We start from the raw sequence: 13,047 nt of genomic DNA, 5'->3' as shown, positions 1-13,047 counted from the left end.
TTGTTGCTGAATATTTGCAACTCAATCACATGCGTGAGATCGACGACACGGATAACACATTTCCGTCTTACTACTTACCTCATCATGGAGTAGAGAAGGTGGATAGTACAACCACCAAATTACGGGTGGTCTTTGACGCCTCTTGTCGAACGGACAGCGGATTTTCGCTGAATCAGGCGTTAATAGTGGGACCGGTTCTACAGGATGACATTCTAGACATTTCGCTTCGCTTCAGAATTCATCAGTTTGCTATTATTACGGATGCTGAAAAGATGTATCGGCAGATCCGCCTCCACCCTGACGATTTTCCACTGCATCGGATTCGCTGGTGGTCCTCTTCCTCGGAACCGCTGAAAACGTTTGAACTAACCACAGTCACCTACGGTACTGCCTCGACGCCATACTTGGCTACAAGATGTCTCCTTGAGTTGTCGAAACAGGGAGCTAATGAATTTCCTCTAGCCGCGAAAGTCCCGTCGAAGGATTTTTACATGAATGACATGCTTACCGGTGTCGATGATGAAGAAGACTGAAAATACTTGTGCAGGCAACTGCGAAGCCTGTTACAATCTGCAGGTTTAGCCGTGCGCTTACTAACCGCCAAATCTAAGGTGGCCCCTCTCGGTGATTCGAAGAAACAAAAACGCATCTGCCTACCGAGGTTGGAACTCTCATCTGCCCTTCTGTTGCGCCATCTGTACCATAAAGTTCAAGCCAGTACAACGCTGAATGTCAAGACTATCTTCTGGACAGACTCGATGATCACTCTACATTGGCTTCGATCGACACCATCTAGATGGAAAACCTTCATCGCAAACCGTGTTTATGAAGTGCAGAATCTCACACAAAGCGGTATTTGGGCGCACGTTCCAGGCATCGAAAATCCTGCAGACATAATTTCCCGTGGTATGCGGCCAGCACAATTGCAAGAAACCGCATCCTGGTGGAATGGTCCACCCTGGCTCAGCCAACCATCGCGTTTTTGGCCACCTCTAATTCCACCAACTTCCGTCGAATTGCCGTCAGAAATGCTGGAAGAAAGGACAGTTTCTCTGCCAGTGCGGGTGCACCCTCCGAATGAAATCTTTTTCTTACGATCGTCGTTTCCGGCGCTTGTTCGTCTCATTGCATTTCTTCGTCGCTTCATTCATAACAGCAAACTTATCAATCGCTCAAATCGACGATATGGTTTCCCACAAGCTTCAGAACTTGCGGAAGCCTCCAACAACCTAGTTCGACTGGCACAACTCGAGTCTTTCAGCAAGGATATCGCTGCTGTGGCTAAAAATGGCCAGGTTGACTCACACTCTGATCTACGAACACTTGCACCAATTCTCATCAACGGCATTCCAAGACTTCGTGGCCGACTCAGGCATGCGGCCATATCCGAAGACACTAAACATCCGATAATCCTACCTGCACGACATCCACTAACTACGTCTATTGTGACCTACTATCACCTGAAAAATCTTCACGCCGGTCCACAGCTGCTTGTAGCATGTGTCCGGGAAAAAATCTGGCCACTTCGCATTCGAAATTTAGCACGAAGCGTAGTGCACTCATGTGTAAACTGTTTTCGCTGTCGTCCTCGTACCCTCGATCAGATCATGGGAGATCTGCCTTCAGAACGAGTTACTCCAACGTTACCCTTCCTCAATACTGGAGTGGATTTTTGTGGACCGTTCCAGTATCGCAAAGCCAGCAGGGCTCCACCAATAAAATGCTACGTAGCCATCTTTGTTTGCCTTGTCACCAAGGCAGTTCATGTGGAGCTAGTCTACGATCTCTCCACTCAAGCGTTCATAGCAGCGCTGCATCGATTTGTCGCCCGAAGAGGAAAACCGAACCTCATAGAATGCGACAATGCCAAGAACTTCAAGGGTGCTGTGAGGGAACTAAAAGAATTAGCCAAGCAGTTTCGTTCTCAACAACATCAAAGCGAAATAGTCAACCGTTGTGCTGATGACGGGATAACCTTTAAATTCATTCCGCCACGCAGCCCAAATTTCGGTGGGCTATGGGAAGCAGCGGTGAAGTCCTTCAAGCAGCACTTCCGTCGAACCGTAGGAAACTCGATCCTATCCCTGGACGAATTCGTCACCCTGCTCGCCCGCATCGAAGCCTGCTTGAATTCTCGACCGCTGACTCCACTTACGGCTGATGTCAATGACTTGGAAGTTTTGACACCAGGTCATTTCCTCGTCCATCGTCCTCTCACTTGCTTCCCGGAACCCAATCTGTCTGATGTACCCCAAAACAGACTCGATCGTTGGCAACGAAATCAAGAGCTTCTTCGGCGGTTGTGGAAACGCTGGACGATCGATTACCTGTCTGGTCTTCATCCACGTACCAAGTGGACTCGCATACGAGACAACGTCGCCATAGGAACGATGGTCCTTCTTAAGGACGATAATCTGCCGCCTCTTAAATGGAGATACGGGAGAGTCAGCAAAATATACCATGGAGACGATGGAAATATCCGTGTTGTAGACGTCCGAACAGCAGAAGGAGAGTACCAACGAGGTATCACAAAGATATGTGTGCTGCCTATCCAACAAACAGCTGGGCCTACTGAAGTACCCGGCCTCTGCTCAGATGACCACTAGGTTCTTCCATCGCAGTACTCAGTACTGCGCAACGAACGGAGGCCTTTGAGCCTCCGTACCCTGTAAGTATTATATTAATTGAATTTTCAAAAAATAATGGATTTTTTTTACTCCGGCATATGTAACGCACCCACGGCTGCTTCGATGGATCACCATTGAGTACGCCCAACCCCGATGACAACAAAGTGAACCCTGGATCCCGAAAACTGCATTTCCGTCGCTTCAAGAAGGTCACCACAACCATGGAATATAGGAAAGCAGCCGAACCGAACAAAACTCGTCAGAGTCCGATGGCCCAACCATGATGTGGGGATAATACCAGACGGATAACAGTCTCCGGAGGATAAGGAAGCATCATAATCCCATCATCCCACTTGTCGCAGATATGTCGGTTGAAAGGTGTATCCTTTCAACAGGGGCCGGCATATGTTGGAGCAACCCTAGAATATTAAGAGTTTTCGCAACGAAACTTTCATGATCAAAAAACCCTACAACAGTAATGAACTTATATGTAGTCATCTCACTAGAATCAGCTTGCATCTGCTATAATTAAGCTTCAGATAGGAGAGAAACTGATCTCGATAGAGAGACAGGAATCAATTGAGATGAATCTCTATTTGCACTTAATTCCCATATCTATCAATAAGGAAACAAGTAGCGAATAGTCCAAGGAGAACGCTTGAAACGTATCTGGATTCATAGTCAAATAAAAGTTTTCGTAAATATATATCATTTTGAATCGTGTGATTAAAAAGTGTAGTGGTTAAAATCAGTTCTCGTAGTTCCTGTCCGACTTTTCAAGTGCGCAAACCGTTCAAATCCCACTGCGGAAACAGTATATATTATACAAATGCTTACCAGTATTTGTGAGTCATGGCAATTTCTGTCATGTTTACGCTCATTTAATGTAATAAATCGGGATGACAAAACATGAGCTAAAAATCAACTTTTGGTGTACTCAGTATAGTTGTATTGGGGAACCCGATTGCGAACCCGTGAAACATCTCAGTGCGAACCCAACAGCTTTCGGGTTGAACCTAGTGCGAAACTAGGTTGAAACTGAGTGAATAAAAAAACTATGGGTGGGTTATACCTATGATATAACCGCAAGGTTGACGTAGGACTGCCGTTGGCTTAGTAATCATTTGTGTTTTTTTCAATTACCAATAATCGCACCTCGGATGTTCCTCATTGGGTACGATATCACTGCTGGGCAGAGCTATCTTTTGTGTGAATTGATTAAATTATTGATTAAACTAGTAAATGAATGAAACTATTTACGAATTCAATTGCAACAAAACCCAATTTAAGTCAATTCATGCATTATGGTAGTACTTATCACAGCAAATAGTTATCAACATTTTGCCTAATCATCAAACGGTATGCGTAGAAGTTCAGTGAACTGACGACAATAATATTCCAATGCAGTCTTGAATAATCGACCCAAAGCGTTGCATTTATACCCGCTTTTGTAGACCGTGTTAGCAAAACGAATTCCGGAGTGTAAAAATGCATGGGGGTATAAAAGTATTGCCGACTTGAATGTATCTGCAATGCCAATTTTCTCAACTCCTTGGTTTCGGAATCTGTATTGGGAAAACACATTCCGGTTTGCAAAAACGCAAGCGAGTACAAAAGTGCTCGCAGCTTGCATCTATTTTGCAATGTCGATTTCCCCAGGCTTCATGGTGTAGAAGGCTGTGTTAGGGAAACATTCCAATTTACAAAAATCATAACTGAGTAGATTTCCGAGCGGCACTTGTTAATATACCGATTGGTGTGATTTCAATACCCTGTTTTGAAAGCAATTTTAGGGTTATTGAAACAAGTTTTTGGATGTAAAAGTAATAAGGGGCTGTCCACATACCACGTGGACAACATTAGGGGGGGTAGCGGTTACGAAAATGTCCACGCTTGTCCACCGTGAGGGGAGTGGGGATTTTGATAATGTCCACGTGGATACGTTAAGTAATTTTGTCAAGTAAAACATTCAAGTTAATAGTCAAAATTGAATGAGATCTTTTTTGTATTTACATGATTTTTTGAACTTCTCGCCCGGCCTGAGTACTCAGTATTCATCAATAAAAAGACTGAACTGCCTGTGAGTGCTGCTCGGTCAATCATCCATATTTTTTCAAATGACTTAATCTCTTTCCTGAAATGTATATTCTGAAGGTAACGCACATGAACTAGGATCCATCAATTTATTCCAATCGGTAATAGAAGGCCATTAAATCCGTCAGGATAAAGACACCCAATAACACAAAGAATGTTGGATTTTTTGTAGTATTAAAAATCACGACTTAAGTGCGGATTGAATTAAGCTTTTGCTCTTGATGACAAAATTGTTTACTGTTGTTTTTTTTTTCGAGAACTCTCAAGGATTTCTAAACATTGAAACGAACAACAAATTCTTCCATGAGTGTACGGACCGTATCTCTGGAGATCTATTTCTTGCAATGATGTTGTTCTTCATTGATGTCTGGTAATTTTTATAATACGTTTCTTTTGAGTTGTTTGGAAAGTTCATGCTGCTACTGCTGATTAATTGAAAGAAAAGATTAATCCTCGATGCACATGAATTGGTAGATTCGCTACAGATGTCGAAAATCACCGTTCATGAGAGACGAAACATTACGAAAAACGCTACAATGAATGGACTACATATTAACCCATTTTACGGAACCCGATCGGATTTGACATATCGCAATCCGAACGAAATAAACTTTTGCATTCTGCATTTCAAGGTTGCAACATTTGCACAATCCAATAGGATTTGACTCGATCAGATTAAGGGGGATAGCGACACGAATTTCGGACGTTTCTTCGAGCTCCGAAAAAGTAAAACAAAGATTTTTTTTACCATCCATTATATCAAAGAAAAGTTGTGCCATGGCGTACACGATTCCAGCCCTTCTATGTGTCTGACAAACAAATCGAACAGATTCTGAATCAGTAAAGATGCCACTATCGCATGAACCTCGGACAACTCAGAAACGTGTTTTTTGACAAAATGGCTGAAATTTGAAGAACCAAATGCTGTTTAAAACATTTTTTTCAAGTTTCTTGATTTTTTTTAAAATAGTAAAGTTACGAAATTATGATTTTTATAGGTTCATGCGATAGAGAGATGCATACAGATTGTATTCATATAAACATAGATCGGATAAGTATAACTTGAGATATCATGTAAGCCAGTTTGAATATTTGTAGCGAATTGTAAAGGGCAAATCATTCACAAGACTGTTGAGTTAAAAAAAACCTTAACAAGTGAATGGAACTCCGAAACAGGTTTTCGGTTGAAGAAAGTTATGGCTGGGTCTGGTAGGACTGGAAGAAAACCTGTATCATGAGCTTTTACCAAGCAACTAGTTTCGATGAATTCCAACAAGTACTGCTAGCAGCTGAACGTATTAAAATCAACGATCCAGAACGCTTCTGGGGCACTTCTAAAACTCCACCCGCCTTACTCACCAGATATTGCATCTTCAGATTATTAACTGTTAAGATTCTTGTTAGAACTTCAACTTATTGCATAGTATAAGTTCTGAGAGGATGGAATTCTCAAGTTGCATGAAGGATGCTGAAATATTCAGGAAAAAACGGTGCATCTATGATCGAAAAGATGTATGTCTACAAAAATATGCTTTTTGGTTTTTTCATTAGAATTTTTCAGGACAATATTTAACATGATTTAACAATTAGGGGTTGTAGGTCAACGGAATCATCGATCACGATGATACTGCATATGTTTTGTTTTTACTATGTTCATTATAGCCATCAAGCACTACCGAACCTGAAAAAACGAAAGTCATTGATATTCAACGAGAAAATTCTGTTTTCAAACAAAGTGCTTGATTTCATTGTCGGATTTTTTGAAAACTCAAACAGCCAGCCAACTTTAATAAAAATACTCGAGAATAAGTTTACAATCGATATTCTAAAATGGATATGAAGATAACGTAAATGAAATTCGGAAGAAAATAATGAGCTCTCGGAAAATGTTGAAAGAAATTGAAGATTTCAAGTTAAATCGTTACCATTGTTAAGGCTATAATTTTTATCAATAAAAATGTGAAACAGAAAATAGAAACAAACTTGAAATGAAATTCAAGCGAAAAAAATTAAATTTCTTGATTTTTTCCTTAAAACCGGGGGAATGTCCACGTGGACAACAGCGGGAGAGGTATAAGGAATGTCCACGCTTGTCCACGGAGGGGGAGAGGGGTGTCTAAAATCATGCTTTTTCTGTCCACGTGGTATGTGGACAGCCCCTAAGCATTTAACGCGTAGACATTTTATCATTCGAATGAAGTGTTTATATACCATTTCGTTCAGTTGTTTAGGAGCTATTAACGCTCAAAATCTTGGTCTCCGGCGTAACGCTTTCGTTTTCGAAACTTTGAACTCACATCCCAGTATAGAAATGAAAGACGTAGTCCTACGTCAAAACGTTTTGACAGCAGTTAGGTTGGAACTGGGGTTGAAACTGAACAAGAACGAATTCGCTATAATGAAACTAATGACACAAGCGATACTCACTTATCATATCCGGGTCACCTTCCTTATTGATTAGCACCAGAAGAGACATAAAAATCTCCTCGAACTGTTGCTTGGAGGAGTATCCAAAAATGTTTACCCTACAACAAATAGAACATTATTATACTCCTCTCAACACCATAACCCCTTCAACCGCCAAATTACCTCCTCAGAAAAACCTCCAGCGTGTCCAACTCGTACAGATAATCAATCGGAACCGAAGGTAGTTTCAGCAGTTCTACATCAACGTCGAAATTGTAACAATTGAACACCTCCGCCGGAGTCAACGCAAACGCGTAAAAACGATCGGTTTTGAGCACCGCGATCGCCACCGATTCCAACGCTTTCAACAGTGACTGCTGCTGCGGTTGCAGTCGGTCGTTTTCCTCGGCCCAGTTTCGTGTCTCGGAAACATACTCCGCGATGAAGATCGCCTGCAGAAAGGGTTCCGCCTGATCGTATTTGGTCTTGATGTGCTCCGCGAACACTTCCGGTGGGCGGTAGCGTCTGAGGAATGTGGTACCCCGAAGGTGAAGCTTCAGAATGTCAACCACGACACACAGATAGAATGTCTGATCGTCGCGGAACTTATCGTTCTGGTTCAGTTCCGTCCACAGATACTTTTGCCGCAAGGTTAGGTCGATGCTTCTCAGGTACAGTTCCAGCGAAGTGGTGTCTCGCAGTCCATCAGATTGGATTTTCGCCATCAACAGTTGTGCGCATTTTCTGGCAAACAACAGCAGAGTTTCGAAAAAGTTCGACTTGAGTATGTGATCCTTGACGAAACGATCGAGGAAACGCGCTTCCACGTACATCAGACAAATGTGTTCCATGCGGTTGAGGTTCTCCAGGAAACAAATAGTCGCTTTGAGACAGTGGAGTACCATTTTTTCGTCGCTCTCCGAGCAAGTCACAATTTCATCGAGCTTTCTCATTAGGACGATCAGGCCAACCTTCAGCATCGGATGAACCTTCAGATAGTTCAGATGCGGGTTGAACTGAATGCAATCCACCCGGAAAGTATGCAACATATGCTCGAACGCAGTTCCAATGACTTCCCGGAGCAGGCGAAGGTTGAAACTACCGCCGGAGAGCAAATTTATCTGCTTGCTTTCGGAGTTCACTTCCAGAAGCATGCGGGAAATGTTCTTTGGTTTGGTGTACGAAGCTCCGCCGCAGTGGAAACTGATTTGCCTCGTGAACCACGAGTCATCGGCGATGAGTTGTTTCATCGCTTGCACATTGGTATCGGCGGGGGTGATTAACTCCTCCGGTGGGTTCATCGCCTCGTAGCAACGAGCCAGCGAAAGAAGGGATCGGAATGGTTTCGGGAATTTTTTCCGCAATTCGGGAGTGAAAAGGACCATCAGTTCGTACCACTGCGATTTGGGTAGGAGTGCATCGCTTTGGGGTGCTTCTAGCTTCAGGAGGGCGGTCAATTTGGCATCGATTATCAGAGCTGACTTGCGAGCTACAGCAATGTTTTTGTTCGATAGGAGCTTCGTTAGTTGCTCGATGAAGAGGGGCAGATTGCTCAAGTGGGATTCCTCGAGAAGATTCAGCTGTTTGAAGTCCGGTTTGGATGCGTCGAAATTATGAACAATTTTCGATACAATCGCGGAGGAGTGTTCGATGGACGCCACGTGTTTGGACAGGAACCCGTCGAAGTGATTCTTTAAGGTGTCAAAATGATCATCTATAAGTGCACTAATTTCCTCTGACATCCAATCGGATTGGCGGTATTTGCAATCGAAGAGTAACTCCAGCAGATGTCGAACCATTTGTTCCGTCCTTACCGGTTTATAGGGCTCATCAACAATCGCCAGTAGCTTCGTCGTGGGATAATTAATTTTGACAAGAAGCTCTAAAATGTTCGCTTTTATCTTAAAATTGTTCTTGCTCGAATACAACCGATTGGGGTCGATTTTGACCCGCAGGCTCTGATTGATCTTGTTGAATTTGCGAAAATTGGCTACGATCTGTATCAATTGAATCAGACAATCCTCTCCAAAGATACCGCCCTGATTTTCGTGATAATTTTCGATCGAACCGTACAGTATATCACACAGAAGTTGAACCAGAGCATCAACCTCGCAATTGCTACCGGCGAACGCATTTTCCTTGGTGAGAAACAGCTTAATATTGCTAAGAAGATACCCCTCTTCCGTTTCGAGCAAAACCCGTTCGAGAACCATCTGCCAGTAGATTATTTTCTGATTCATTGGAATTTCCTGACATTCGCCCAACAGAAAGACAATCTTCAAAAAGCTCTGCAGCGATCTACTCTCCAGCAGCGCATCCTTCCCCAGTGATTGTAGCGTTTGACAGACAACCATTCTTTCCCGCTCATTACATATCGTCAATCTTCCATCCTGCATAATGCTAACCAAAGCGTTCCATATCTCGCCCCTGTAGGATTGTGACTGACGGGTGGACAACAGTATCATAGGCAACACCCCGTACCCCTTGATCTCCCCGGGAAACTTAATTATCATGTTCAGCACAACCTCCTTCTGGGTGGCCGATTCCGATTGCGCCAGCTCACTCGACTCTCGATCCGTCGATAGTACCCGATGCAGGAAGAATATCTCATGCGCCAGGGACTGCAGGGCCGCTATCGCCGTACCCCGGATCAACCCGTTCGCCAGCAGGTTATCACAGATGTTGATGATCTTCGGAATGTTGACCAGCTTCGCGCGTTCCTTTGAGTGGGATAGCAGGAACAAAAATTTGACAATCTTCTCGATCAATAGCTCCGAACCACGGATCATTCCGGTCTCGAGCAGCTCGACATGCTTGAGCACATAATCCACGAAAACATTGCCCGAATCTAGTAGCTGATATTTGACGCCATAATCAAGTAGCTGGGAGAGCAAATCCAGAATGGCCGCCTGCACCGGTACCGTCGTGCGGGAGAACACTTTCAGACACCCGATCACGATCGGTTCGAACTGCTTGATGCAACCACCAAGATCGGCCCACGAGCTCACTGTTTGTAGCTTCCAAAACTCGTAATATCTGTCAAGGAACGTTTGACAGGCTTCCTCGTCGGGCAGATTCCGCGTTTCAGCGGCCGTGCGGAAGTACGCCAGCTCCTCGTCCATACGGTCGATGTAATTACAGGAAAACAAGAATTGGAGCAGGAACTTTGTGCAGCAAACGCAGTGCTCCGTTTCATAGGGGAGAAACGTCAACAGGTAGCGGAGTACTTCTTCGATAAACTTGGCTCCGTTCGTCATGGTGGAGATGGTTTTGATTTCCAACAGGCGCCACAGACTGCTGATGGTTGCGCGTAGCAGATCGAACAGCTTTAGACCCGCGTCGGCGGTGATGGTGATCTGCGGAAGAGAGCGATTCGGTGATACTAATGTGAATTGATTTAGAATTATAATACTTTTTTGTATCAGAAATCAAGTTTTCATTTCACTTTCTATGGACGTTAAAATAAGATTAATATAAATAAGAGAATATTTGCGACGTAAACTCCACCCTTGCACCTACGCTGTCGCTAGTGTATAAACATTACATCTCCTCCGAAGAAAATTTTCACTTCCCGTTTGGTGGTCATCTAAGCAACAGCGTTGCCGAATAACGTCGAGCGAGAATGAACAGTCTTTCATATTCTGCTTATGTGTCATCTTCGTTTCCCCTTGAGCTGTGGACGAGAGCGAATGTTTCACTCGCTGTGCATCTGGTATTGCAATTAACACATCGAGCCGAGCCATGGCAAAGATGTCGTAATCATAAACACACATTTTGGCGATCCTGCCTGGAGCGAGAATAAAACGGGATAATCGGAAAACGCCTTGGGTGTCGTGCACAAAATACGTAACGCTCCGGAAATCCGGATTTGCGGATCGAAAGGACCGCACAAACGCGGATCGGGACGATCGTGCGGTGTAAAAATGGAAGTAAAAATGATCGGGACGACCGCGCAGAAAAATTACAGGAACAGGACGATCGTATAAAAAAAATATAACGTTAAGAGTGCGGATCGAGACGACCGTGCTGTGTAAAAATGGAAGTAAAAAGATTTGCGGATCGGAACAATCGTATGAAAAAATGATAAGAGTGCGGATTTGGACGACCGTGCTGTGTAAAAATGGAAGTAAAAAGATTTCGGGAAGATCGGGACGACCACGCAGAACAAGTACGGGCTCGGGACGACCGTATGGAGAACAGAACTTGACTCGATATTTTGTTTGTTAAACGTCATCAATTATCATCAATCTTACATCCCAAAGGTGGTTCAAATGGGACCAGCGCATTTACTTCATCTTACCAGAAGGCAGTCATCGTTCGGCTTCTCGGATTATCCCGCGGACGCTCAGCGTCACACAACAAGGAAAATGTTTCTTCTGCTAGAATACTATGTATGATTTCACGTTCTACGCAATACAACTGAAACTGCCAATAACACTAACAAAAGAGTTTATTTTGTGAAGAGTGCTAGAAGATTTTAGGTGTGTGTGTATGAGGTCGCTTCAAATTTTTGTTTGGCTTTGTGTGTGTTGCTTGTTTTCGTTGCGCGAAACTTTTAATTTGTTCATATCCTGTTCATATCACCAATCTCCTAGCTTTGTTAACGGTTCTGGCCGAGATTTCAAGGAATGGACATTTTCGCAATGTTTTTCATTTTTATCGATGCATCTGTCTGTTACCGTGTGCGTTCTCTGTGGGAGGCTTGTTCGGTGCTGGTTGAATGGCGATGCGCGGAAGGTGGCTGTAGGTGCGATACCACTGGGGCAACATTAAACATGAAGCACGACACTTGATGCTTCCAAATGGTGTCATTTTTTGTTGTTGACGTAGGACTACGTCTTTCATTTCTATACCGGGGTGTAAAATCAAAGTTTCGAAAACGAAAGCGTTACGCCGGACACCGAGATTTTGGGCGTTAATAGCTCTTAAACAACTGAACGAAATGGTATGATACACACTTCATTCGAAGGATAAAATGTCTACGCGTTATATTATTGTTACTTTTTCATCCAAAAACTTGTTTCAATAGCCTTAAAATTGCTTTCAAAACAGGCTATTGAAATCACCAATCGGTATATAAGCGAGCGCCGCTCGTAAACCCACTCAGTTATAATTGAACAGCGATTGGAGCATGTTGTCGCTGCTGTGGTGAAGCTCTTCGTTTATCATGAAAGCGTGGATGAACGGTGCCACCAAGAGCCTGTTTGTGCACCTTAGGCCAGAAGGGAATCCATCAGGAGGAGAGTGATGCCACAAACGGTTCCCTGGGAAGAGATCGGAGCAGCCGCCACACACACACATACACGCGCGGAACTCTTCGTTTGGGTGCCATTTAGCATCGAGAAAATTCCGGAAAGATTCAATCGTTGCTGAAAAATAATCTGCCAGTTCCCCTGGGAACTGAAAAATACATACATTGCGAAAGAGTTTATTTTAATGTTTTCTAATCATATAACACAGCGACCAAATACATTTGGCTTTGTGATTTTTCAATCAAGTGCAATTAACAGGTGGTTATCAAGTTAGCATTAACCACTGGTGGTGGACTTCGAGAAAAATCGAGAAGCATCCGGAAAGACGTTACTGCAAAGTAATCTGCCAGTTCCCCTTGGAATTGAAAATTACATTCAAGCGTAAGAGTTTATTTTAACGTTTTCTATCCATGTTATACTGCGACCAAATAGAATTGGTTTTGTGATTTTTCAATCAAGTGCTATTAACAGGTGGTTATCGAGTTAGCATTAACCACTGGTGGGCTTCGAGTATCGAGGAAAATCTGGAAAGAACTAATCGTTGCTGAAAAATACTCTGCCAGTTCCTCTGGGAATTGAAAAATACATTGATGCGAATGTATTTATTCTAATATTTTCTATCCATACAACACTGCAACCAAATACATTTGGTTTTGTGATTTTTCAAT

General features: G+C 43.3%; 1 protein-coding gene across 1 annotated transcript in view; it reads right to left on the bottom strand.

The window, feature by feature from the left end:
* LOC129767595 (huntingtin) overlaps window positions 1-13,047 on the bottom strand; it is a 36,062-nt gene that overhangs the window by 8,034 nt on the left and 14,981 nt on the right. Inside the window, exons 7-8 of the mRNA XM_055768640.1 lie at window positions 7,311-10,483; window positions 7,149-7,246 (exon numbers count right to left, since the gene is read on the bottom strand). Of these exons, the coding sequence (XP_055624615.1) occupies window positions 7,149-7,246; window positions 7,311-10,483 (3,271 nt within the window). The remainder of the gene's footprint in view (window positions 1-7,148; window positions 7,247-7,310; window positions 10,484-13,047) is intronic.

This window comes from Toxorhynchites rutilus, chromosome 1 (assembly GCF_029784135.1).
Source record: "Toxorhynchites rutilus septentrionalis strain SRP chromosome 1, ASM2978413v1, whole genome shotgun sequence".
In the NCBI taxonomy this organism is placed as follows: domain Eukaryota; kingdom Metazoa; phylum Arthropoda; class Insecta; order Diptera; family Culicidae; genus Toxorhynchites; species Toxorhynchites rutilus.
Note: the sequence above shows the minus strand (reverse complement) of the source record. Positions and strands in the feature narration are given on the sequence as shown.